The sequence below is a fragment of the Heteronotia binoei genome, chromosome 18 (assembly GCF_032191835.1).
Source record: "Heteronotia binoei isolate CCM8104 ecotype False Entrance Well chromosome 18, APGP_CSIRO_Hbin_v1, whole genome shotgun sequence".
Classification (NCBI taxonomy): domain Eukaryota; kingdom Metazoa; phylum Chordata; class Lepidosauria; order Squamata; family Gekkonidae; genus Heteronotia; species Heteronotia binoei.
In genome coordinates this window covers 34,320,754-34,348,517 of record NC_083240.1, presented here as the reverse complement: position 1 = coordinate 34,348,517, position 27,764 = coordinate 34,320,754, and the positions used below count along the sequence as shown (strand labels likewise).

Here is a 27,764-nt window from a genome sequence, read left to right as displayed (position 1 = left end):
ACAATCTACCTCACAGAACTGAATAAGCAAGGGGTCTGTCATCGTCTCCAATTCTGGGATGTGAAATCCCTGTCAATTCTTGGGTTTGGGGGAAAGGAGGGAGCTCCATAGAGTCCACCCTCCAAAGCAGCCATCTTCTCCAAGGGGCTGATCTCTGTAATCTATTGACCAGCTGCAATTCTGTGAGATCCTCAGCCCTCATCTGTAAGTTGACAACTCTCCCCAGGGGTAAGTCTGTGCCGGATCAGGGACACCAAACAACCCAGCTCTCATCACACTGTGGTAACCCAAGGGCCAGATCTTCAGTGCTAGGATTGGGACCTCTCAGACTGTCTTCCTGTTAGGCTTGCCAATCCCCAAGTCCCAGCAGGGGTTCTTCCACTTTCCCAGGCTCCTTCCTGCCCCCAGTCAACTGGCCAGCAGGGGGAAGCCCCGCCTCCAAAGCCACCATGTGACTTTTCCCCTCCAGAGGCTCCAGTCTCTACTTGAGAAAGGCTTCCTCTTGGGATGGGGTGTCTGTGTTACTTTGAAGAAGTTGGCAGCAACTCATGAGTAGAGAGGCCAATCCCTCACTTCAGAGTCACCAGAAATGGGGGGGGGGGAGGGAGGGAAACGTCTGCTGGGCACTTCATTATTCCCCATGTGGAGATGAATTCTCATAGAGTATAATGGGGAATTGATCTGGAGGTTTCGGGGGCTCTGGGGGAGCTGTTTTTTGAGGTAGAGGCACCAAATTTTCAGTATAGTATCTAGTGCCTCTCCCCAAAGTACCCTCCAAGTATCAAAACGATTGGACCAGGTGTGCTGTCCCTTTAAATGTGATGGCCAGAACTCCCTTGGAGGTCAGTTATGCTTGTCACACCCTTGTTCCTGGCTCCGCCCTCAATGTCTCCTGGCTCTACCCCCAAAGTCCCCAGATATTTCTTGAATTGGACTTGGCAACCCTACTTCCTGTTTCTCCTTCCACTGGATAATTCTAACAGGAAGTGCCAATGAAGTGAACGTTTGTTGGTTGTTGTAGATTTTCCAGGCTTTGTGACTGGCATTTTGACCCAATTTCTCAATTTGACCCAGAGAGAACTCCAGTTTTCTGGGTTACACCTCTGAGGATGCCAGTCACAGTTCTGGCGAAACATCAGATCTCACAATGCCAAGACCACGGCCACACAGCCTGGAAAATCTACAACAACCAATGGACTCCAGCCGTGAAAGCCTTCGACAACATAAGTGAAAGCTTTCACTGAGTTGGAATTTTAACCTGCATTGCAATTTTTAAATAAAGGCTGAAAAGACCACTATAAAAAAAATGAAGAAGTTCAGCCTCATTCAGAAACTTTCCGGGTGGTTCTGTTGAGTGACACATTCCAGTCCTTTCAGACATTCTCTCCCCCCCCCCCCCTTCCTTGGAGCCCTTCAGTGTGTCTGTAATTGCACCACCCCCTTCTCATGGCATTTGGGGTGTATACAAAGGGATTTGCAGGGCAGGGGGCGGGATTAGCCTTACCGCTTGCGAGTGATGCTGGAGTCCATGCCAAGATCCCCCTTCAAGTCCTCCTCAGTCAGCCGCAGCAACAGATCTCCATCTACCTGGTGCTCCTGCCAAGGGAAGAAATGTCCAAAGATTTGGGAAACAGGAAGGGCTTGGAAGGGGGAAGGCAGACCAATCTGGGTTAGTCAGAGATCCTCACTAGGGGGAGTTGTCAGACTCTGTTCATTGATACTATTGCTAAATGCTAATTACTAACCATATTGATTAATATACATATATGTTCACTAACCTATGACCGTAGAATAGTAGAGGGGGGGGCAAGTAGGGCATAGCCAAAGAGTAGCTTCCCAGGAATATCAAAGGTTGTTAGGCAGTCTTTGAAGTGGAGAGCACCCGCCAGATTCTCACCTCCCCCCCTAGAGGCAGCAAGGACATTGCCGCTGGGAAATGTAACCACTAGCTGAAAAGATAAGGGGGGGGGGGGGTCGTGTGAAAACTCTCACATGCAAAAGCAGCCTTTGTTTTGGGAATTGGGGTGTAGATGCAATTGCTTTGATGTAGAATGTTAAATACCAATGATTTGAACTGCTTGCCATCAGTTCCAATACCTATCATGTTGGAGTAACTTTGGAGTATACAATAAAGGCAACTTTGTTTCAAATAACAAGTCTGCTCATTTGGGAACTTCAATGAACCTTCGCTGACAGGAGTGTCTAAAGCTGTGGGCCTGTTATTGGGCCTGGAATCCTGGGATCCTTGGGACAGGATGGATGTAGGGTTGCCAGGGCTGGAAAATTCCTGGAGATTTGGGGGTGGAGCTGGGGAAGGGTGGCCTTTGGGGAGGGGAGGGACCTCCGCAGGGTATAATGACAGAGTCCAACCTCCAAAGCTGCCATTTTCTCCAGGGGAACTGATTTCTATAGTCTAGAGATGAGTTGTAATTCCAGGAGATCTCCAGGCCCTACTCAGAGGCTGGCATCCCTATGAGGCCTGTGCTCTTCATCAGATGCTGAACTTCAGCACATGCTTGGATGGAGAGCATGCCAGTCAATGAAAAGCATTTTCTGGGTGGGGAAGGAGCAGCAGTACCAATGGCCTGCTGTGGGCACACAGTCTTGATCGTTCGGTTAACTGGTGAAGGCTCTGGACTAGGGTTCCCAAGTCCTACCTTGGCTTCAGCAGGGGATTCTTCTCTCTCATGCAAAGTGTGCATAGGGTGATGACATCACCCGGAAGTGACGTTATTGTGCTGGGCATGTTGCACCAGGGATACTCTAGGATTTGGGTAAAAACTCTATGGTACCATAGAGTTTTTACCCAAATGCTAAAGCGTCCCCTGAGCGATGTACCCAGCACAATTACATTACTCCTAGGTGACATAATCATGCTGGGCACATCATGTGACAATGGAGCTCTTTGGGAGTGGGGATCCCCCTGGCAGCCCGCTCCTTGCCAGCAGGTTGGGGACCCCCAAACTGGGGGAAAACCCACCCCCAGGGGGAGCTTGGCAGCCCTATTTCGGACAGAGGGAGACACGGGAACTGGCAAGCCCTGTGAAGGGCTTCCTGCCCAACTCCCGCAAGCCTCACCAAGAAAAGTGGGCAGTACTTGACGAAGCCAATCTGCTGGAGCCACTTCTGCACCTCCAGGGGTTTCCAGTTGGGCACAGTGGGCAGGAGGCGCTGGGGAACCTCCTCTCCCATGGCACGGAGAGCCTTCTTGGCCAAGGAAGAGGTGGTGCCATTGGGAGAGTAGCAGACGATCCTCTTCAGACTCTGGATGGCCCCAATCTCTGTAAAAATCTGGGCAGCGAAAGAGAGCAAGATCAGTCGGGCATACCGGTATGGGATACAAGTAGGGCAAAGACCAGCAGGAACTAATTTGCATATTAGTCCACACCCCCTGATGTCACCATTGTTTCACACAAGGCTTTTTTGTGGGAAAAGCCCATCAGGGACTCATTTGCATATTAGGCCACACCCTGATGTCACTATTGTTTCACACAGTGGTGACATCGGGGTGTGTGGCCTAATATGCAAATGAATTTCATGTAGAAAAGCCCAGTAGGAACTCATTTGCATATTTAGCCACGCCCCCTGATGTCACCATTGTTTTACGCAGGCCTTTTTGTAGAAAAAACCCATCAGGGATTCATTTGCATATTAGGCCATATCCCTGTTGTCACCATTGTTTCACATACGGGGTTTTGGGTAGAAAAATCCTAGCAGGAATTCATTCGCATATTAGGTCACACACCTTGGCACCAAGCCAGCCAGAACAGCGTTCCTGCTCCAAAAAAGCCCTGGATATAGCCGCCTTGCTTGCATGCCTTTAGACCAGGGGTGGCCAAGGGTAGCTCTCCAGATGTTTTTTGCCTACAGCTCCCATCAGCACCAACCAGCATGGCCAATGGCTGGGGCTGATGGGAGTTGTAGGCAAAAAACATCTGGAGAGCTACCATTGGCCACCCCTGCTTTAGACCAAGCCAAGCCCAGAACTAGCAGCTGGCTTTCATTTTCAGTCAGGAAAAGCTGGCTTTCACCTTCTCAGAGTTCTCACTCAGTGTCTTCAGTATGATTGTTATGCCATTTTGTACCTCCTCTGGGCAGCCCAAATACCATAAAGCAAACACTACAAATGCAAAAGAAGCCATGTTTGGGTCAATAGCCCCTCTAGTCCAACACTCTGTGTCACACAGTGGCCAAAACAACCAGGTGCCATCAGGAGATCCACCAGTGGGGACAGAACTCCAGAAGCCCTCCCACTCTTGCCCCCTAAGAATACAGAGCATCACTGCCCCAGACATAAGAGAAGCCATGTTGGATCAGGCCAATGGCCCCTCCAGACCACCACTCTGTGTCACACAGTGGCCAAAACTTAGGTGCCATCAGGAGGTCCACTAGTGTGGCCAGAAGCCCTCCCACTACAGCCCCCAAGCACCAAGAATACAGCGCCTCACCGCCCCAGACAGAGAGTTCCCTCTATATCTTGTGGCTAATAGCCACTAATGGACTTGTGCTTCATATGTTTATTCAGTCCCACAAGAACACAATCCAATTCCATAAGAACATAAGGTGCATAATACACTATATGCTATGTTTTATATACACACACACTATCCTATCCTGTCTTGTAGTATACTATACCGGGGTGGCCAAGGGTAGCTCTCCAGAGGTTTTTTGCCTACAACTCCCATCAGCCCCAGCCAGCATGGGCCACCCCTGTGCTATACTGTTAGCCCCCCTCCCCCCAAGTCCCTCCTATTTCAAGCCTGACCTTTGTTTTCTTCTGCCTGGCTTTGATGGTGGCCTCGACACACAGGTAGAAGGCAGCGATGCATTGGGCTTCCAGGCGGGAGCAGTCCAGCAGGGGCACCAGGCGCTGCAAGTCGTCGGCCGTCCTTCCTTGGATGTTGTCGCTGCTGCCCAGCAGGGTGCAGGCAAACCGCCCTGGGTCCAGGGTGGCGATGAAAGGCTCCACCAAAGCGAGAGTCCCCGAGCGCTCCACCTCCTTCTCGATCTCCTTGTTGGTGGCCAGAACGGCGATGGCGAGGCAGGCGTAGAAGCGGATGAGCTGGTCCTCCTGGGTGAAGGCCAGGGGAAAGAGCCACTCCGCCGCCCTCTTCTCGACCATCAGCCGCTGGTTGGCCTGCCCGCCGTACATGGCGCAGTTGGCCAGGGCCGTGGCACAGTGGCGCAGCACCACGGGGTCACTCCAGCGGCACCAGTAGAGGATGGCATCGAGACCGCCGTTGGAGATCAGTTGGTGGCAGGTCTCCTCCGAGTGCTTGAACATGTGCTCCAGGATGCCGGAGGTGCTCTGGGCCAACTGAGGGCTGCCCCGCTCCTTGGACAGGTTGAGGATCACCCCCAGGCCGATCCGAGCAATGCGGTCCCTGGCAACAAAGGGAGGGGTCAGGATTTGGACTGCCCTGCTCGCCAAGGCTGCCCTACGAAGCCCAAGGGAGGGCCTGTTGTCCCAAAATGACAGAACTGCTGAGGGTTATCGGAGCAATGGCTCTGGGGAGGCTTGCCAGCTCCAAGCTGGGAAATTCCTGGAGATTTGAGGCTGGGGGCTGGGAAGAATGGATTTTGGGGAGGGCAGAGACATAAGCAGGGTATAAGTCAGGGGTGGCCAAACTGCAGCTCGGGAGCCACATGTGGCTCTTTCCCTCGTATTGTGAGGCTCTCAAAGCCCCTACTGCCCTGCCAGCTGGTTTGGAGAAGGCATTTCTCTCTTTAAATCACTTAGGCCTTCCAAACTGGCAGATTGGAGCATGCATTTAAAGTTGCTATCTTTCCATCCCTCCTTCCCCCCATCCATTTTCCTTCCTCCCTCCCTCTGGCTGGCTCTCAACTAGGGTTGCCAAGTCCAATTCAAGAAATATCTGGGGACTTTGGGGGTGGGGCCAGGAGACTTTGGGGGTGGAGCCAGGAGACATTAGGGGTGGAGCCAAGCTCAAGGCTGTGACAAGCATAATTGAACTCCAAAGAGAGTTCTGGCCATCACATTTAAAGGGACGGCACACCTTTTCAATTCCTTCCTTCCATAGGAAATAATGAAGCATAAGGGCACCTTCTTTTGAGGCTCATAGAATTGAACCCTCTGATCCAATCTTTTTGAAACTTGGGGGGTATTTTGGGGAGAGGCACTAGATGCTATAATGAAAATTTGGTGCCTCTACCCCAAAAAACAGGGCCCCCCCCAGAACCCCAGATACCCACGGATCAATTCGCCATGATTTTCTATGGGAATAAATCTCCATAGGGAATAACAGAGTTCCCAGAAGACATTTCCCTCCCCTCCCCCTGCTTTCTGACGACCCTGAAGCGGGGGGAGGGCCTCCAAACTGGGAGATCCCCTGCCCCCACCTGGGGATTGGCAATCCCACTCTCAACCATCTGAAGTCCATGTCTTACGACTCTCAAACATCTGACATTTATTTTCTGTGGCTCTTATGTTAAGCAAGTTTGGCCATCCCCGGTATAAGGGCAAAGAGCCCATCCTCCAAAGCAATGGTTTTCTTCAGGGCAACTGATCTGTGTTGCCTGGAGATGAGTTGTAATTCTGTGAGATCTCTAGGTCCCACCTGGATGTTGGCAAGCCTACACCTCACCCTCATTCTGTGCTGGTTTCTGCAGAGGTGATAATGCCTGCTGGCCATGCCTGGTTTTGCCATCTCCATGTGCTGAGAGGAGAAAGGGTGTTATCCTCGAAGCTGGGGGATCAGGCCCAAACCACCTCTCCAGCTGGAAGCATGTTGGCCCCTGAAGCAGGACCTGCAGTTATTGTTATTCAGTGATGGAGGACATGCACTCTGCCCATGCTCAGAGATACCCTTGTAACTAGGCTTGCCAATCCCCAGGTCCTAGCAGGGGTTCTTCCACTTTCCCAGGCTCTTTCCCGCTCCCAGTTAGCTGGAGGGCAGGGGGAAGCTCCGCCCCCAAAGCCATCATGTGACTTCCCCCCTCCGGAAGCTCCAGTCTCCAATTGGAAAGGCTTCCTCTTGGGATGGGGTGTCTGTGTTACTTGGAAGAAGTTGGCTGCAACTCGTAAGTAGAGAGGCCAATCCCTCGCTTCAGAGTTGCCAGAAATGGGATCGGGGGGGGGGGGGGATGTCTGCTGAGCACTTCATTATTCTCTATGTGGAGATCGATTCTCATAGGGTATAATGGGGAATTGATCTGGAGGTTTCAGGGGCTCTGGGGGAGCTGTTTTTTGAGATAGAGGCACCAGATTTTCAGTACAGTATCTAGTGCCTCTCCCCAAAGTACCCCCCAAGTTTCAAAATGATTGGACCAGGGGGACCAATTCTATGAGCCCCAAAAGAAGGTGCTCCTATCCATTATTTCCTATGTAAGGAAGACGTTTAAAAAGGTGTGCTGTCCCTTTAAATGTGATGGCCAGAACTCCCTTGGATTTCAATTATGCTTGTCACACCCTTGTTCCTGGCTCTGCCCCCAATGTCTCCTGGCTCCACTCCCAAAGTCTCCTGGCTCCACCCCCAAAGTCCCCAGATATTTCTTGAATTGGATTTGGCAACCCTTCTTGTAACACAGTCATGGCTCATGGTGTCATGTGACCCTTGCATAAGAGCTGGGCAGGAATGGCTTGTGAACTAAAGGAGTAGCTATGAATGGGCTGAGGTGGCAGGGGGCAGAAAGCGAGGTCTTGGGTGAGGGAGCCATGGAATGGGCATGTTCCTGGGGGGGTTTTGTAGCAGGAGCTCCTTTGCATTGTAGGCCACACACCCCCGGATGTAGCCAGTCTTCTAAGATCTTACAGGGCTCTTAGTACAGGATCTGCTGTAAACTCCAGGAGGATTGGCTACATCAGGGGTGTGTGGCCTAATATGCAAAGGAGTTCCTGCTACAAAAAAAAGCCCTGGCACTTTTGTATAGGAAAGAGGAACTTGGCCTCAGCTGGGGCACAAAGCTCAAGCCTGGGAAAGAATCATAGATCTTGGAGGCTGGAGGAGTAGGGTTACCAACCCCTAGGTTTGGCCTGGAGATCTCCCAGACTTACAACTCATCTCCAGACTACGGTTTAGTTCCCCTGATAGGGTTGCCAGCCTCCAGGTGATAGCTGGACATCTCCTGCTATTACAATTGATCTCCAGGCAACAGAGATCAGGTCACCTGGAGAAAAATGGCCACTTTGGAAAGTGGACTTGACATTATACCCTATTGAAGTACACCCCCCCTTCTCACACCATGCCCTTTTCAGGCTCCAGCCCGAAAATCTCCAGGTATTTCCCAGCCTGGATTTGGCAACCCTACCTGGAGATAATGACCGCTTCATTGAGCTGACTGTATGGTATACTATAGATTTTAGATGAAATTCCTCCCCAAATTTCCCCCTCCAGAGCCTCTCCCTCCCACCAAATCTCCAGGAATCTCCAACCTGGAGTTGGCAACCCTAGGGAGGAGGACTGTGTCCCACCAGAGGGAGACTTTCAGACAGGCTGCATTTTTCTGGGAAGTGGATGAGACAAGCATTTCCGGAAACCTCGTGTTCTGTCTGTTTGCAGCTGATGTTGACCTTGCGATAGATTTGGCAGCCGAGCAAGAGCAGGTATTGGACAGATGCCCGGTTGCACTCATCCCACGTCTAAATCCAGAGCCAGGCTCTGCTACGTCTGCCCTGCAGTCCCAAGAAAGACGACAATGGCCCTCGGGTGCTGTCCTGAGTCACCATTCCAGGATAGGATTATCGTGCAGATATTTCATCGGAGACAGTCCCGCCACCCCCGCCCTCTTTGGCATAGCTTTTGTGGGTCCTGACAGATTCTTTGTCACCAGAAACCATCCCTCCCCACTGCTTGTGAACAGGCCTGAGAGCAGCACAGCAGAAAAGAAGAGGCAAATTTTTTGCAGATAAGGCCCAAAGTCACTCAAGTTCAGCATTCTCCTTCCCACAAACGCCCTGAATAGTCCACAAGTAGGAGTGCTGGATCAGGGCTGGGTGATCTGCTGGAGATCTTCCAGTCTTCAGCAGCTTCCAAATGTGGAGTTGAAATTAGCCCCCAGCACCACCACCACTCTGGGACATGCAAGCTTTCTACTAGGATGTTGTAGGGTTGCCAACTTCCAGGTGAGGCCTGGAGATCTCCTGGAATTGTAACTGATTCCCAGATAATATATATCCATTGTTTGGAAGTTGGACTGTCTGCCACTATACCCTCCTGTTGTTCTTCCTCTCCTCGAACCCTGCCCTCCACAAGATCCACCCTCAAAATCTGCAGGCGTTTCCCAGCCCAGAGGTGGAAACCCTAGTTCAGTCTTCCCTCTAAGCCAGGGGTGTCAAAATGCAGTTCAGGGGCTGAATCAGGCCCCTGGAGGGCTCCTTTCAGGCCCCCAAGCAATTGGTTCTCATCTGCTTCTTTCTCGCTCTTTCTCTCTTGCTTCCTTCTGCATAACAGTTTGCTTTGCCAGGCTTGCTCAATTGCACAGGAACTACAGAGCAAAACCTCTATTTTTCCATTGGCTGAAGCTCCTCCCTTGGGGAGGAAGGGGGGAGGGATAGCTTGCTTTGTCAGGCTTGCTCAATTGCACAGCAGAGCTTCTGAGCCAAGCCTCTCTTCCTTCTATTGGCTTAGGCTCCCCCCCCAGTCCCCCGGGGAAGGAAGGAAAGAGCCAGAACTTCCTTTGCCCAGTTCCCTGGATCCCATGAGAAAAATACAAAGCATCTTTAAGACCAATGAGTACTAACGTTTTAAGCATATATATATATATGTATGTATGTATGTATGTATTTGTCTGTGTTCTTTATAAAATTTATCTCTCTGCTACCTAATCTTAAATAGGTACACACATGGCCCAGCCCAACATGGCTTGCCCCAACAAGGACTCATTTATATCAGATCCGGCCCTCATAACAAATGAGTTTGACACCCTTGCTCTAAGCTGTGCAAGTGAGTGGTCGCTCATTAACTCAGGAAGCCACTCAGCAGCAATCTGGAGCCACATAGGGTCTTGCACTGCCCTAAGCCCAACTGAATATGACAGCAGTTACATTCTATTCAGGATGTGAACCGCTCGGGGGGGGGGGCGTGTTTAGAATCAGACAGAATCTTGGCCTAGTTGTGTTCCTTCCCCCATGGAGCATGACACATTCCCTGGGCATGCTGGAGTGCAGGAGAAGTGGTCCCAAAAGACCTGGGAGAGGGCTCATCAAGACACTCTAGCCTGCGTAATGTGCCTAGGAGTCAGGCCTCCATCCCTGTGCCACAGTCCCGCGGGGCTTTTTTTGTAGCAGGAACTCCTCTGCATATTAGGCCACACACCCCTGATGTAGCCAGTCCTCCTGGAGCTTACAATAGGCCCTGTAAGAAGAGCCCTGTAAGCTCCAGGAGGATTGGCTCCATCAGGGGTGTGTGACCTAATATGCAAAGGAGTTCCTGCTACAAAAAAGGTCCACGATTCCTGCACCTTCTGCCTTTGGAGCTGGCATCACTTGGCATGAGCCAGCCATTCCCAAGGGCAGCGATGAGCAACTGGCATGCAGCCGCAGGAGCGGTGGTACAGGCCGTTCCCGGAACAAAGCGGCTCCCCCACCCGCCCCTGAAGCCCACCCTGTATGGAAGGAGGGGGCGTGTGGTTTTCTTTTTCTTTCTTTTCTAGGAGGCACAAGGCATCCTGGTTCCAGGAAGCAACCCGATGGATTCAAACGCTCTCCAGGGTGAGGTGTTCTCTCCATTAACGTGAGTGTAATGCATTTTCCCAATTAGCCTCTCCAGCAGGCTCTTCAAAATACACCTGGCACAGGAAAGGGGCCAAAGCAGCCTTTCCCAGGTGGTACCAAGTGTGCCTCTCTCGCTGGCACGCTCTGCTGTGGGCTACAGGCTGCCTGTGGCTGGTCCCAGGGTCAGTTGCAGCTCTTTTGCGGCTTAAGATGAAAATGTGCTTTGCGGTCCAAAGGAGAGAACAAACCAGCAGCCCCTGGACGGGAGCCCCCCCCCCCCGCCCTCGCTCACCCTCTCCTTCCTTGAACACAGCGTTCCCCTTCAAGGTGCTCACTGATGCACAGACGAGTAAAGGGCCTGCAGGTCCCACACAAAAATCCCAAAAGCAAAGTTTAACATTGAGAGGCAGCAGAGACACCTTCCAGATTAAGGAATAACAGATGACTGTTTCTTACAGCAGAAAAACATGCAAAGTTAACTTTGTACCACTTGTAAACCCCACCAGCTATATGTAGCTCTGCTTACTGTACCTCATTCCTCGTCTGAAGAAGTGTGCTTAAGAGCACACGAAAGCTTACATTCTGAATAAAAGTTTGTTGGTCTCGAAGGTGCTACTTGACTCTTGCTTTGTTCTACTGTTTCAGACCCACACAGCTGCCCATCTGGATCAAGCTGGAAAACATTTTATCCTTTCATTGCAAATGAAGTTTTGGGGCCATCTCTTCCTGCCTCTCGTGAGCGCTCTTTTGCCATACGAACGACATCTCTCGTAGCATGAGAGTCTTTTTGGAAAGACGTTTGCAACCCTGTCAGTGTAAAATTGGGATTGTGGGACAGTATAGCATAGCCCGATCTCATCGGATTGCAAAATCTAAGCAAAGTTGATACGTGCAAGGGAGACCACCAAGGAAGACTCTGCAGAGGAAGTCAGTGGCCAACCACCTCTGCTGCATCCCTTGCCCTGAAAACTCTGTGGGGCCACCATAAGTCAGCTCTGACTTGACGGCACTTTTCATACACACACCAATGTTAAACTGTCCCAATAAAGCTCTGCCATTGAACATATGAAGCTGCCTTCTACTGAATAAGACCCCCCCTCGGTCCATCAAAGTCAGTATTGTCTATTCAGACTGGCAGCGGTTCTCCAGGGTCTCAAGCGGAGGGGAGGTACTTGCCTGGACCGTTTTTAGTTGGAGATGCCGGGAATTGAACCTGGGACCTTCTGCTTACCAAGCAGATGCTCTACCACTGAGCCACCGTCCCTCCTTGGTGTCTTTTATACATGGATGCGTGAGGGTAAAGACAAGAACAAGCCACATAAGAGCTTTACAGAGCAATCCAGAGGAGGGAAGGCGGAAAGTCTTTTGGAAGCAGACGAGCCGGTACGTGGGTGCAAGAAGGGTTTGCGCTGATGTACGACCGGCGTCACCACAGTGGAGGGGAGTTACATGGGTGGGGGGCCGCCCGAGTGCCGCTCCGCCCAAGGGCAGCAGCGCCTGAAGGCTGTGCCTGAGCACGGGCGGAAGTGAGGCGGAGTGCAGTGTTCAGGCGAAGGAGGGTGTGGAGTTGGGGGCTCAGCCAGGCTTAGGTGGCTTCCTGAGCAGTTTGACCCATGACTAGGGTCACCATGACACACACCCTCCCTCCAAGAGGCGCAACTTTACGCCTGCAAAAACGGCGGCGTGCTCCATAGGGACTGGTTGAAACCAAAAACAAAGGTCGTCTTCGCCACTGCGGAAGCTCAGAAACCCCTTAGGGAGCGGCGTGATCGCCTCGCCAATCCCTTCGTGCCTCCGGCTGACGAGCCCCCTCCCCAGCACCCAATCGCGGTCTCGCCCCTCCTAGAAACACTTCCGCTCTGGCCTCGCACAACTCAGTTGTTAGGAAGAGGAGCGTGTGGCGGGAAGATCTGCCGGCGAACTCCCAGCCATACGGACTTAGAATGAGGAACAGGCAGGCACGTTGGTGACGGGCTTTGCACCTCACGGTTGCGTTGACAGTAACTTTGACTTGCGAGGGGGAGAGAGAGGTCTCTCCCCTGGGGCTAACTGCTCTTGTTTCCAGGTCTCCACAGGTTCCAGACTCCTGGAGGCTCTGCATGCGAGGACTGTCACCCATGGCTGGGTAAGTTCCACTGTTGCCCCCAGCCTCCCCCTCCCCTCGCTCTTGACCGCTCGGTGTGCGAGCGTCTCTGGCACTTGAACCAGGCAGTGGGCTCCGGTAGGGGACATCTGCTGACCTCATTCCCCTGTGCTGCTGCTTGCTCCCTTCCCTTGGTCTGCCCTCGGCCGTGTTCCCAACCCCTCGTGGGCACGGGGTGTGTGTGTGTGTGTGTGGCAGCTGCCCCATTGCGGGGAGGTGATTCAGAGACTGTCCCTTTAAGAGAGCGCCCGGCTGAAACGCAGCCTGCTCTTCCAGCCGCCACCCCTGCTGGTGCTCTTGATCTCTGTCTCCGTGTTGCAGGTGGGACTCCAACACAGAGGCTTCCACGTATGCCACTCCACCGCCCCCCCCCCCCCACTCCCTCAGCTGCTTCTGCCTGCCGCTCGGAGCCCAAGGCGAAACTACCCAGCACACTCCAGGGAAACTGCTGCACTCTGTTCCGGAAAAATAAAGTCTGAGCTGTGCCCTCTGTTGTCTCTCCTGCTTGGCATATGCTGAATGTTCCCAGGGCAACCCCCCCCCCCGCATCTGTCAGTGGCCTCTCTGAGGGAGTACCTGGAAGGATGGGCAGACTTGGTTCTTGGGGGCGGGGAATGGGCTGTGAGCTGCCACGCTGCCCCCTGCGTGGCTGGACAGGGGAGGGGGTGTGCCGCCCCTCAGCCTGCCTGGGCTGACAGCCTACCCGACCACACAGGGCTTCTGTGCACTGGGCACTTGGGGGGGTTGGTTGCTGAAGTGGATGCACACCCAGCGGCTGGCACTCCAAGTTCTGCGGCCCCCAGGGGAGGTGTTCCTTGCAAATAGCAGGGGGCGGCAGCAGGGCAACATCAGGGTGGGGGGCTCCGGGTAGTGGTGCTCCCAGACACACATTCCAGCCGCTGTCTAGGACAGGGAACTCCTGCACTTGGCACTTCCTGCTTGTCCGCGCATGCCTCTGCCCGCCTGCCTGCCATTGGCAGAGTCTCTGACAGCGGGAGGGAGTAGGGAGATTGACGGCCTCTCAGGCGCGGGCTTTCCGCCCCCTCACCCAGTCACATGCAACTGGCTGGCCCGCCTCCCCCACCCATGCCTCGGCAGCGGGCCAATGTTGTGTGCCTGGGCAGAATCACCATGGCGACAGGTTCTCTCTCACTCGTCGGGCCCCTCTTCCCTCTCCCAGCATGGCGTACCGTTTCCCCTTTGGAAGCCAATGAGCGGCGCCGTAGATCCGCCCACGCCTGAGCGTCCACCCGCCACGTATTTCTGGATTGGGTTGTTAAAAACTTAAGGCTGGAGAATCCTCTTTCCTCAATGAGAGAAGCCCCCTCCTCCCCCCTGCCAGCTGGATGGGTCTCTCATAGGTGTGGCTAGATGAGGCCTTCTCCAGTTGAGTGAGGAGAGAGACCCTTCTCAAGCCAGCTTTATACTGGAAAGGATCTTCTAAACCGGGAGCTAGCGATGCTGTAGGACAGGAGCGGCCAAAATGTGGAGCTACCTGTGACTCTTTCACACATGTTGTGTGGCTTGAAAGCCTCCACTGTCCTGTTGGCAGGCTTGGAGAAGGCATTTCTCTCTTTAAATCACTTCTCCAAGCCAAGGCAGCCAGCAACTAGGAGAATGCGTTTGAAGTTAAAGTTTCTTTCTCCCTCCCAACCCTCCATCTATTTTCATTCCTTCCTTCCTTCCAGTTTGGTGTAGTGCCGGTTTGGTGTAGTGGTTAAGTGCATGGACTCTTATCTGGGAGAGCCAGGTTTGACTCCCCACTCCTCCACTTGCACCTGCTGGAATGGCCTTCGGTCAGCCATAGCTTTCACAGGAGCTGTCTTTGAAAGGGCAGCTGCTGTAAAAGGCTCTCTCAGCCCCACCTACCTCACAGGGTGTCTGTTGTGGGGGGGAGGGGAAGGTAAAGGAAATTGTGACCACTCTGAGATTCCGAGTATAGGACGGGATATAAATCCAATACCTTCTTCTACTCCTTCCTTCCTTGACTTGCAGTTCTCAAACATCTTCTTTCCTCCCTCCCTCCCTCGTCTTGCAGTTCTCAAAGATCTTCCTTCCTTCCTTCCTCCCTCCCTCCCTCCCTTGTCTTGCCGTTCTCAAACATCTTCCTTCCTTCCTCCCTCCCTCCCTCATCTTGCAGTTCTCAAAGATCTTCCTTCCTTCCTCCCTCCCTTCCTTGACTTGCAGTTCTCAAAGATCTTCCTTCCTTTCTCCCTCCCTTCCTTGTCTTGCAGTTCTCAAAGATCTTCCTTCCTCCCTCTCTCCCTTGTCTTGCAGTTCTCAAACATCTTAAACATAGGGGAGGGACGGTAGCTCAGTGGTAGAACATCTGCTTGGGAAGCAGAAGGTCCCAGGTTCAATCCCTGGCATCTCCAAAAAAGGGTCCAGGCAAATAGGTGTGAAAAACCTCAGCTTGAGTCCCTGGAGAGCCGCTGCCAGTCTGAGAAGACAATACTGACTTTGATGGACCGAAGGTCTGATTCAGTATAAAGCAGCTTCGTATGTATGTTCGTATGTTCCTTCCTTCCTTCCTTCCTTCCTTCCTTCCTTCCTTCCTTCCTTCCTTCCTTCCTTCCTTCCTTCCTTCCTTCCTTCCTTCCTTCCTTCCTTCCTTCCTTCCTTCCTTCCTTCCTTCCTTCCTTCCTTCCCTCCTTCCTTCCTTCCTTCCTTCCTTCCTCCCTCCCTCCCTCCCTTGTCTTGCAGTTCTCAAACATCTTCCTTCCTTCCTCCCTCCCTCCCTTGTCTTGCAGTTCTCAAAGCTCTTCCTTCCTTCCTCCCTCCCTTCCTTGTCTTGCAGCTCTCAAACATCTGACATTCATGTCTTGTGGCCAGGCCTGCAGCTACAGTGGGCCTGTGAGGGCTCTGCCCCTGACTTCCTGGTGAGGCCCCCAGACTCAGGGTCCCTGACCCAAAGCCTTCCCTACCCACTTGGGAGGTGGGCAGGCAGATTGCCAGAGGTCGGTCCTCCCTGTTCAGAGACCTGGGGTGGGGGGAGATGGCCCTTTGGAAAGTTAGGAAGCCCCATCTATGCCTTGCTGCTGCCAAGGACAGCTAAGGTCCGACAGACAGAACAGCAGCTCACAGCTCCCTGGCAAGAATCAAATTAGAGTGCCCCCTGATAAATTTAAATGCCCCCCAACATTTGATATCCTGGCTACGGGACTGCTTGTGGCTCTCAAACATCTGATGTTTATTCTATGTGGCTCTTACATCAAGCAAGTTGGGCCACCCCTGCTGTAGGACCTTTGCTGCCCCCTAACAAGAGGATCATTTATGGTGGGTTGATATCCCTGAAGGACAGGTTGGTCTCCACTTCTGGCTGCCCCTAAAATTAAGAGCCTTTGTTGGGGGTTCCTCTTAGCCTTGCAAGTTCTGACCAGATGCCTGTGTCTAAGCTCTAGCTTCCCTTCTGAATTGCCTGTGATCTGTAGGAGTGCCATAGCAGAGGCATGGCAGAGAGCGGGAAGAAGATTTCGTTTGCAGAGAGGCAGCCTGGTGCAACAACTCAATGAGTGTACATTAAACGCCAGCAATGGCAGTGGTGATAATGGGCAGAGGCAGAAGATTTGAGCTGTGTTATTTGCAATTGGGTTTGAGAACAGCCTTGCTCCTGCTAATGGGACAGCAGACAGGAGTGGAAGATATTGGAGAAAGTTTGCATTGGGACCCCAACTGGGGGGAAATAGTGCGTCATCAAGTTCAGCAGCTGTGGGGGCCAACTTCCAGTTAAAGCCTGAAGAATTCCCAGAATCCAATTGATTTCCAGACAACACAGATCAGTTCTCCTGAAGAAAATGACTGGTTTGGAGGGTGGTTTCTATGGCATTGTACCCCTCATGGTCCCTCCCCTCTCCAAACTCTGCCCTCTCCAAGCTTCACCCTCAAATATCCAGGAATTTCCCAACTCAGATTGGCAACCCTATCAGCAGCCCCAGTGGCCAATCAGAGGCCAGAACCTCCATCTGACTAATTTCGCACTAGAGCTTTAATCCTGGTTTAACTCTATCCCCAAACTGACTTTCGACCCTAGAATCATAGAATCAGAGAAACCAACTTTATGACTCTATGATTCTAAGGTTTTAGTGTAGAAAGTCAGTTTGGGGACAGAGTTAAACCAGGATTAAAGCTCTAGACTGCATCTGACCACAGGTGTTCTATTTAGTACCAGGCTGCTAGCTATTGATGGGCCTATTCTTTTTTTCTGTCTTGAATCTTTTGCCCATCATTGGGTGTCTCCCAGTTTTAGTATTTAGAGAGAGGGAGAAAAAATTATCTCCATCCACTTTCTCCATCCCACATATAATTTTGAAAATCTCTAGGATATTCCTGCTGAGTGGTCTTGTTTCTAAACGGAAAAGAGCCCAAATATTTGCCTTTCTTAACCCCTTGATCCCCTGGATCGTTGTTTTAAGCACCTTCCCCTGCTCCATGTTAAAAATTAAAGGAGTAGAACTTGCAGGAGTTGGAAAGTATGGGGGTGTGTGCTTTGATGGGGATGGAAGTTTAACTAGCAATCAATGCTTCCACTACGCCAGGGGTGGCCAACAGTAGCTCTCCAGATGTTTTTTGCCTACAGCTCCCATCAGCCCCAGCCATTGGCCATGCTGGCTGGGGCTGATGAGAGTTGTAGGCAAAAAAACATCTGGAGAGCTACTGTTGGCCACCCCATGTCTACGCTATGGAGTGCTATGAGCAAGATTCTACTTCATGAGCTACTGGCATTAAAGTTGGGAGCAACTGCATCAATTGGTTTGTTCTGATTGGTCTCCACTTCTGGACCCGTCTTTGCTAAGCTAAGACAAAAATGTGTGAGCCGGAGGCTAAAAAACCTGTGAGCTAACTCACACTAACTTAGCTTAGAAGGAACACTGCTCACAATCCTTCCTAAGTGAAAAGAATGAAAGTAATTAACACAAGTTAATTTTTGTCAGAAGAAAGTAGTGCGTTTGCAGATCAATAGCCGTGTTGTAGATGTGATTCATGTGCTTTGTTTGGAAATTAAATAAAAGTTTGTAAAAGTAAAAAAAAAAACCCCACAACAGTATGGAGGCAGCAGATGTCAGTCGTTGGGTCGGCTGCCCTGAAGTGAGAGCCAGCATGGCGTAGAGCAGGGGTGGCCAACGGTAGCTCTCCAGATGTGTTTTGCCTACAACTCCCATCAGCCCCAGCAATTGGCCATGCTGGCTGGGGCTGATGGGAGTTGTAGGCAAACACATCTGGAGAGCTACTGTTGGCCACCCCTGGCGTAGAGGTTAGACTAGGGTCCGGGAGACCCAGGTTCGAATCCTTCCCCTTATGCCATGGAAATTTGCTGGGTGAACTTGGGCCAGTCAAACGTTCTCAGTCTCATCTACCTTACAGGGTTGTTGCAAGGATAAAATGGAGAACATTGCAAGCCACCTTGGATCCCCATTGGGGAGAGTGGTGAGATATAAATGCAGTAGGTAGGTAGACAGACAGACAGACCTGGTCAGCCTTCTGCTCAACCTCACCGCAGCCACTTGCCAGAGGAGGGAGTGGTCAGCCTGCTCTCTCCACACAGCCGTTTCCAACATGGCAGCAAGTGGAGGAGGGGGGGCTAAAAACCTGCTCATCTTTAGAAGAAGAAGAAGAATTGCAGATTTATAACCCACCCTTCTTGCTGAATCTGAGACTCGGCTTACAATCTCCTATATCTCCCCCACAACAGACACCCTGTGAGGTGGGTGGGGCTGAGGGCTCTCAGGATGCAAAGGGGCCTGGTGCTCTCAGGATGCAAACTCTCAGTGCCTGACTGAGAACAGGCGGCGCATAGCATCAGAGGATGCAGCCAAGCCATTAGCTAATGCTCGTTGGCCTCTCGCAGGAACACGCCAAACCACAGTCGTGGTTTACATTCAGCCCACAAGAAGCAGGTGGGGCAGCTGGCAGTAGGAGAGAGCCTGGCTGAGGGGGGCGGGGGGGGCATCCATCGAGAATAGCAAAGAAGACCTCTCTTAGCAGAGCCCTCTGTGTTGTGGGTGGAGTCCGGGCCAAGTTCTGGGGAGTTCTTCCTGAGCAATTCTCAAGCAAGGAGTCCAAATGGTCCCCTTGACACTGGGTGGCCAACTCTGGGTTTAGGAACACCTGGAGATTTGAGGGTGGGCCAAAGGAAGGGTAGGGGACCAGGGTTCCCTCTAAGCTGAGTTAGCATGAGCTAGCTTACAGTTTTTTAGCCTCTGCCTCATGCATTTTTGTCTTAGCTCAGGAAAAATGGCCTCAGAGCCAGCTAATTGATGCAGCAGCTCACCACTTGAATGCCAGTAGCTCACAAAGTAGAATTTTTGCTCACAAGACTCCACAGCTTAGAGGGAGTATCGGAAGGATATGATGCCACATCGTCCAGCTCCCAAAGCAGTCATTTTCTCCAGAAGAAGTGAAATAAATATTTTAAATAAATAAATGATAAATAAGCTCTCCGTCATAGTCCAGAGATCAGTTGTAATTCCAGGAGGCCTCCAGCAGCCCCCCCCGCACCATCCTCAATTGAATACTGCATCATAGGGGGGATGGGATGGGAACCTGGGGTGGCCAAACTGAGGCTCAGGAGCCACATGTGGCTCTTTCACACATCTTGTGTGGCTCTTGGAGCCCCAACTGCCCCATTGACCAGCTTGGAGAAGGCATTTCTCTCTTTACATCACTCCTCCAAGCCAACCCAGCCAGCAGCTTGGAAAATGCATTTAAAGTTGCTTTCTGTCCACCTCTCCCTCCCCAACTATTTTCCTTCCTTCCGGCTCCAAAACATCTATGTGGCTCTTATCTTAAGCAAGTTTGGCCACCCCTCCTCTATTACTAGGGTTGCCAGCTTCAGGCTGAAAAATTCCTGGAAATTTAGGGGCAGATCCTAGAAAGGCAAGGGTTGGAAAAGGCAGGGACCTCAGCAGGGAATAATACCACAGAGTCCATGCTCTGAAACAACCATTTTCTCCAAGGGAACTGACCTATGCAAGCTGGAGATCAGCTGTCCTTCTGAGAGATTTCCCCACCTGGAGTTTGGAAGCCCTGCCTGCTACACAGCCTGCAAGAAGATCCAATCAGCCAGTCCTAAGGGAAATCAACCCAGACTGTTCCTTGGAAGGTCAGATGCTGAAGCTGAAGCTCAAATACTTTGGCCACCCAATGAGAAGGGAGCACTCACTGGAGAAGATCCTGATGCTGGGAAAGACAGAAGGCAAAAGAAGAAGGGGACGGCAAAAGGGGAAATTGCTGGACAGTGTTACTGATGTAACAAACACGAATTTGAGCAGACTTCAGAGGATGGTGGAAGACAGGAGGGCCTGACGTGACTTTGTCCTTGGGGTCGCCAAGAGTCGGTCTTGGCTGTGCGACTGAACAACAACCACAACCTGCTACACCTTTTCAAGACTGGAATTTGCAAAGTTTTCAGGAGCATGCTATTGTGGGAGGCAGTTATGGTGCCTCCAGGGCTGGCCCTAGACTGTCTGGCACCCTAGGCAAGGCTACCATTTGGTGCCCCCCCTCCTGCACTGATAACATCACCGTGTCACATGGGAGCACCCAATTCATCACCCCCAGAAGTCCAGCGCGCCCTAGGCAATTGCCTACTTCACCTACTTCGCCCAGTGGCAGAGCCAGCCCTGGGTGTCACAATAAGAAAACAAAAGGCTCCAAGCAGAAACGTAGCAGGCGGGGAGAAGAGAGGATTTTTGCAACTCTAAGTTGGCCCAGGCTAGTCTGCTCTCATCAGATCTCAGAAGCGAAGCAGGGTCATCCCTGGTTAGTATTTGGACGGGAGACCACCAGGCAAAGGCAAAACACCTCTGTTAGTCTCTTGCCTCGAAACCCCTACCAGGTGACTGTAAGTTGGCCGCGACTAGATGGCACATTTCCACACACACACCCAAAGACCCACAGCTTCTCCCATTCTGCACAACAACTTACAGCAGCCCACCACCACTCCCCCCCCCCCAACACCTTTGCTACAAGGAAAAACATAGCATCTCTGCTCTCTTCCTTTGCCTCTGCTAGGGTTGCCAATCCCCAGTTAGGGGCAGGGGATCCCCCAGTATGGAGGCCCTCCCCCGCTTCAGGGTTATCAAAAAGCAGGGGGGTGGGTGGAAATGTCTTCTGGGCAGTCCTCTCCTCAAACGCCCCCCCCCCACAAATTTCAAAAAAAGTGGACCAGGGGGTCCAATTCTGTGAGCCCCGAAAGAAGGTGTTCCTATCCTCCATTGTTTCAAACGAAGGGAAGGCATTTAAAAGGATCACAGTCCCTTCAAATGAGATGGCCAGAACTCGCTTCAGAGTTTAATTGTGTTTGCCGCAACCTTGCTCCTGGCTCCACCCTGAAGTCTCCTGGCTCCACCCCCAAACTCTACTGGTTCCACCCCTAAAGTCCCCTGATATTTCTTGAATCAGACCTGGCAACCCTAGTCTCTGCCCACCCCACTCTGTCTTGGGTGTGTCTGTGGGTGGGTGGGTGGGGGAGTGGCCGCTGTTTGGGCCAGTTTCCCAAGCACAGAACGTTAACTCTTGTTCCTGGCTCAGACAACCTCTTGCACAAAGAACTCTGATAACCTCAGATGTGCAGCTACCCAATAGCATCTGGTCACCGCCCACAAAACTGTTTTCTTCTCCCATGTGGCATTTCAACGTCACTCCCAAAACGTGCAGTACGGACAAGCCAGGTAGTTGGGATGCCAGAGAACAAGGATTGCCAGCTCTGACTTGGGAAATTTCTGGAGATTGGGGAGGGGTGGAGAGGGGGAGAGTTTTTTTTGGGGGGGGGGGATTTCACTGGGATGTAATGCCATAGAGTTCACCTTCCAAAAGCAGCCATTTCCCCAGGGGAACAGATCTCCATTGCCCGGAGATCAGTTGTAAACTCCAGAGTTTGGAAACCCCAGAGTACTAAAGCAGAATTGCCCAGAGCCGGGATTCAAAACTTGGCTGTACTAGATATTCACTTCAGGGTTTGGAAGCAAGAATTGGATCAGTTTAGCTGCCCTGAGCCTGACAGGGGAGGGCAGGATATATAAGTATAATAATAAAAAATAAATAAAATAAAGCAGAGTGAAACAGAACAGGGAACCTTGTTGGTTTTGCCCTGCAGCTTTGGTTAGAAACAGCATTCTGTCAGAGCAGAAAGCTTGCCTGTTCCTTGTGCTTTGTTTCAGGCTTGTTTTGGCTCTGCTTCAGATTTCTTCTGTTTTTTCAGATTTTTGCTGTCCAAACTAGAATTGCACTGCTTGTTGGATGTCCCCTCCCATCAAGTATATTTGACCCAGTGAGAAAGGAGGATTAGGAATGACATAAGTCAATAAAAAGAAAATTTTTGTTAAAGAACAGCTATCATAATTTGACTATCACATCCTTAACAGGTCCATGTGCTGGGTGTGCCACCCCCACCAGCCACCCCTGCAGCCAGCCCCAAGCCCCCTTCTGAACCACCCCTGCAGCCACCCCCTCAGCCCCTGCTTCTCCTGAGCCATGCCCCCAGCCACCCCTGCAGCCACCCCCTCAGCCCCTGCTTCTCTTGAGCTACGCCCCCAGCCACCCCTGCAGCCACCCCCTCAGCCCCTGCTTCTCCTGAGCCACCCTCCAGCCACCTCTGCAGCCACTCCCTCAGCTCCTGCTTCTCCTGAGCCACCCCCCAGCCACCCCTGCAGCCACTCCTCATCCCCTGCCCTCCCGGCCCCTTCTGAGCTCACCGATTTTCAGCCACCAGGATCTGTTCTAGTAGCTTCCCAGCTTGGCACTTGGTCTCCAGATCGGCCGACTGAAGGAAGGAGAGCAGCAGGTCCAGGCCTCCCTCCAGGCGAATCCCGTCGCACAGGCCCTTGGCCACTTCCCTGCCCACCGTGGGCATCACCCAGGCTTCCTCTACCAGCGCTAGGATCTCGGCCATGCTGGCCTGGAGGTCTTTGGGGCCGGCAGCCTGCTTGATGGCCGAAATGGCTTGGTGCAAGTCGGGCAGGATTCTGTGCAGAGCGGTTTGGATGTCGGTGTTCACCCCGGGGGAGACCTCTGGGTACGGCCCAGGACTTTGCACCCAAGTGCCCTCGTAGATGGGCACAGGTGCCAAGGTCTCGGGACTAGCCATTGCTAAGCGGCACAGTTTGTAGGCAGAGACGAGGAGGGTGAGCACCATGTGGGGGTGGGTGAAGGGGGGCTATTGTAGAATCACCGCCTCCTGGATCTGGTGCCCCAAAGGCTGACCTGGAGGAACTGGGAATTCACGAAGAGGGGGGAGGAAGAGAGATGAAGGGATGGAGAGGAGGACAAGGCACAGGAAGGAGAGCAGGGCTGGGGATAGATGGAAAGAGATGCAGGGAAGGTAGGGGGGGCTCAGGTACCGTCAGCTGCAACAGCCAGCTGGTGCCAGGTTGATGCCTTCACCTCCCGATGCCAGCTTGGGATGCGGAGATCTCCCCGCCAAGAGGCACGGCTTCCCAATCATCCTTGCTCCTCCCTCTCTCCTCGGAGATGATGTCAGCCCTCCCAGGAACCGCCCCTGAAAGGAGGGCCTGTCACCGTGGCAACAGCAGCATCCTTTCCTCCTGGATCCCTGAAAAAGCCCAAAGCTTTGTAGATAGCTCTGTCAGGCCAAAGGGGGAGGGAAACGGGACACCGTTCAAAAAGGATGAAACCACCATATCGCAAACAGGCAAGCGTTCAAGTGCCCGGAATTCTTCACCAGACTGGAAGTTTGATAGAAAAAAAAGGGGTGGGGGAAAGGGCAGAAAATAGTTCAGGAAGATGGAGAAGAGCTCAGCCTGCACTTTCGCTTCTCCTCTTGAGCAGGGAGGGCTCCTTGGCTATTTTTGTGCCCCGTGGCACAGAGTGTTAAAGCTGCAGTACTGCAGTCCTAAGCTCTGCTCACAACCTGAGTTCGATCCCTGGCGGATGCTGGGTTTTCAGGTAGCCAACTCGAGGTTGACTCAGCCTTCCATCCTTCCGAGGTTGGTTGAGTACCCAGCTTGCTGGGGGGAAAGCACAGATTACTGGGGAAGGCAGTGGCAAACCACCCCGTAAAATAGTCTGCCGTGAAAACGTGAAAGCAACGTCACCCCAGAGTCGGAAATGACTGGTGCTTGCACAGGGGACCTTTCCTTCCCCCCGCCCCCGTTCTGGGGGCTTAATATAAACCCTTCAGGCAAAGGCTCACAATCTGTTTCGGTGCCTTGGCTCATATGAAGGGAACAAGGGTGCTCATGAGCATGTGCAGAGTGCCTTCCTGCATTTGATCTGTGGGAGGCCTTTTGGTGCCTTCTTAGGGCCATGAATTTCAGGTAGGGTTGCCCAATCTAGGTTGGGAAATAGGTGGAGATTTTGGGGGTGGAGCCTGGGGAGGGCATGGCTTTGGGACAGAAGGGACCTCAACAGGGTATAATGACATGGAGTCTACCCTCCACAGCAGCCATTTTCTCCAGAGGAACTGATTTTAGAGATCAATTGTAATAGTGAGATACCTTCGGTTTGCACCTGGAGGTTGGCAACCCTACTTCCAGGACAGCTGGAAGGGGAGTTGATGCCCAGAATCTTCTGCCTCTAAAGAGAATGGAGATGATCTTTGTACATGGAGGCAGAGGTGCTTTTACCTGTTTGTTCCTGAGGTTGGGGGCTCTTATCCTGTCTTCAATAATGTCTGTATAGCTCCCCAGTATCCTATTCTGCCAGCCAGAGCCCTCCCCTGTGAGCTCAAAACCCAGAATTCGTTTTTCTTCTCTCCCACACCCACATGGCAAATATTATTTTAAGAAAGTTCTCAGTGATGCATAGTCCAAGGACATGAAGTAAGGTTATAACAGATCTCCAGCTGACAGAGTTCAGATCCCCTGAAGAAAATGGCTACTTTGGAGGGTAGACGCCAGTGTTCCCTGTAAGCTGAGTTAGTGTGAGCTAGCTCATGGTTTTTTAGCCTCTGCCTCATGCATTTTTGTCTTAGCTGAGGAAAAACGGCTGTGGGGAAAACTAATTTATGCAGTAGCTCCCAACTTTAATGCCACTAGCTCACAAAGTAGAATTTTTGCTCACAAGACTCCAAGGTTTAAAGGGAACATTGGTAGACTCTACAGCAGGGGTGGCCAATGCAACTTTTCCATGCATATTGTGTGGCTCTCAAAGCCCCTAATGCCCCATCAGCTGGCTTGGAGAAGTCTTTCGTCTCTTTAAATTACTTCTCCAAGCCAAGGCAGCCAGCAGCTTGGAGAATGCATTTAAAGTTGCTTTATTTCCACCTCTCTCTCTCTCCTCCCCATCTATTTTCCTTCCTTCCCTCCCTCCCTCCCTCCTGCCTTCCTTCTTCTTTTGCGGCTCTCAAACATCCGATGTTCATGCCTTTTACAGCTCTCAAACATCTGAAGCTCATGTCTTGTGGCTCTCAAACATCTGACATTTATTCTGTGTGGCTCTTACGTTAAGCAACCAGCCGTGGTCTGAAGCCACAAAGCAAAGTTTGGCACCTTTAAGACCAACAAAGATTTATTCTGGGTAGAAGCTTTCATGTGCAAGAGGCGCTCTGTACTAATCAAAGCAATTAAAGCTGGCATAGCCTGTTATTTATTCATTTGGCTTCTGGAATGTGGAGGTCTAGGAAGGAACTTGTTTCTTTTTTAAAAATTGGAAACAATAAGCATTGAGAAGTTGCCGTTCATTTTGGAACAGGCACTGCTTGAAAGGCTGTTTGGTTACTTGGCTCATTTTGTCCTTTGGGCCCAGCAACTGTCCTGATGCCTGCCAAACAGGCCATCCCCAGCTTCGTTTGTTCTCTCTCCCAAGAGGGAGGGGAGGGGAGGGGAGGAGGTAGAAGCTGAAAGGGAGATCAGGAGTTCATATTAATTAGTAACTGGGGCGAATTGATCTGGAAGCACACACAGGGAGCAAACTCCACCACATGGTGCTAGGGAGAGGTGGGGAGAGATTGCTGCTGCCCCCACTCCTTCCCTTGAAGGTCACAGGGATAGCATCGGGGCTTTTTTTGTAGCAGGAACTCCTTTGCATATTAGGCCACACACCCCTGATGTAACCAATCCTCCTGGAACTTACAGAGCTGTTCTTACAGGGCCTCCTGTAAGCTCCAGGAGGATTGGCTACATCAGGGGTGTGTGGCCTAATATGCAAAGGAGTTCCTGCTACAAAAAAGGCCCTGGACAGCATCATAGATTACCAGTTTCCAGGCAGAGCATGGAGTTTTCCTGTATTTACAGCTGATCTTCAGACTTCACGGATCAGTTCCCCTGGAGGAAATGGGGGCCTTGGAGGGATAATTCTACTGGGTTCCTTCTCCTACTCAAACTCTGCCCTGTCCCTAGGCCATTTCCCCAGCACAGTTTAGGGTTGCCAGCTTCTGGGGGGGAAATTTCTGGCGCCCCAACTCTGCTGCTGCCTGGTAGAGAGCCAGTTTGGTGTAGTGGTTAAGTGTGCGGACTCTTATCTGGGAGAACCGGGTTTGATTCCCCACTTCTTCACATGCAGCTGCTGGAGTGGCCTTGGGTCAGTCGTAACTCTCTCAGGGCTGTTTTCTCCAGAGCAGTTTCTGTCAGAGCTCTCTCAGCCCCACCTATCTCACAAGGTGCCTGTTGTGGGGAGGGGAAGGGAAGGGAGATTGTAAGCCAATCTGAGACTCCTTCAGGGAGTGAGGGGTGGGCAATACATCTAATCTCCTCCTCCTTCTCCAAAAGTTAATTTTGGCTCTGGCTTCTGCCACAGACAGCTCATGCTCAGATTATAAAGCAGGGAGCGCCCCTACATTTGGCTGCTAAAGTCCCTTCTGATCACAGTCCTAACTCATCGCATCCATCGGCGTTTTCCAAGGCCAAGTAAGAGACTGGAGTCCTGTGGTTTCATTCAGCTTAGAGTCTGACAATTCCGAAGGGTTTGCTGTGCTCCCACAAAGCAACAAGAAAGAGAAAAAGAAACACTGTTTGCAAGAAGTCTTTGCCAAGTCCCCCCTTGCCACTCCCAGTTACAGGGAGCAGGGTTGCCAGATGCAGGCTGGGAAATTAAATTTGGGGGATGGAGCCTGGGGAGGACAGGCCACCTCAGTGGGGTACAATGGCCACCAGGGGTGGAATTCTAGCAGGAGCTGCTGTGCATATTAGGTCACACCCACCTAATGTAGCCAGTCCTACAAGAGCTTACAAAAAAGAGCCTTGTAAGCTCTTGGAGGATTGGCTATATCAGGGGGTGTGGCCTAGTATGCAAAAGAACTCCTGCTAGAATTCCACCCCTGGGTGGCCCCACAGTCTACCACCCTCCAAAGCATCTATTTTCTTCAGGGGAACTGATCTCTGTAACCCGGAGATTAGCTGTAATTCTGGACGAATCCCCGGGTCCCTCCCTACTTTCCCATTCTGATTGACTGAGAGTCCTGGCCTGCCAGAAGGACCCTTTAAGGAGGGGCCATGTCCCCTCCCCATAGCCATGGTCTACAGCAGGGGTGGCCAACAGTAGTTCTCCAGATGTTATTTTGCCTACAACTCCCAACAGCCTCAGCCAGCATGGCCAATGGCTGGGGCTGATGGGAGTTGTAGGCAAAAAGCATCTGGAGAGCTACCATTGGCCACCCTTGCTTTAGACCAAGCCAAGCCCAGAACTAGCAGCTGGCTTTCATTTTCAGTCAGGGAAAGCTGGCTTTCACCTTCTCAGAGTTCTCACTCAGTGTCTTCAGTATGATCGTTATGCCCCTTCTCTGCCCCTTTGTGTGGAGAAGTGAGAGGAAGGGGGCAAGGGGTCCTCAGAGCCAAATTAGCAGTATGGTGTTGTAACACAAGAGTGCCTTACTCAGCCCTGATGCTCCCTGGGCCGCCTTAGGCCGATCCCTTTCTCTCTGCTCAACCTACCTTGCAGGGTCGTTGGGGGGGGATAAAAGGAAGGAGGGGGAGAGCCAGGCATGCCAACTTGAAACAGCGGACAGCGGTTGACCCAGAAAGCACACAAAAAGGCTGGAGCCAGCCCCAGAGGGGG

General features: G+C 52.0%; 1 protein-coding gene across 1 annotated transcript in view; it reads right to left on the bottom strand.

Annotated features, from left to right (window-relative positions):
* Positions 1 to 23,076, bottom strand: part of SARM1 (sterile alpha and TIR motif containing 1) — a 32,306-nt gene extending 9,230 nt beyond the window's left edge. Inside the window, exons 1-4 of the mRNA XM_060259494.1 lie at positions 22,508 to 23,076; positions 4,766 to 5,384; positions 3,079 to 3,291; positions 1,505 to 1,596 (exon numbers count right to left, since the gene is read on the bottom strand). Coding sequence (XP_060115477.1) covers positions 1,505 to 1,596; positions 3,079 to 3,291; positions 4,766 to 5,384; positions 22,508 to 22,947 — 1,364 coding nt within the window. The 5' untranslated portion in view covers positions 22,948 to 23,076. The remainder of the gene's footprint in view (positions 1 to 1,504; positions 1,597 to 3,078; positions 3,292 to 4,765; positions 5,385 to 22,507) is intronic.
* Between the last annotated feature and the right edge of the window lie 4,688 nt (positions 23,077 to 27,764).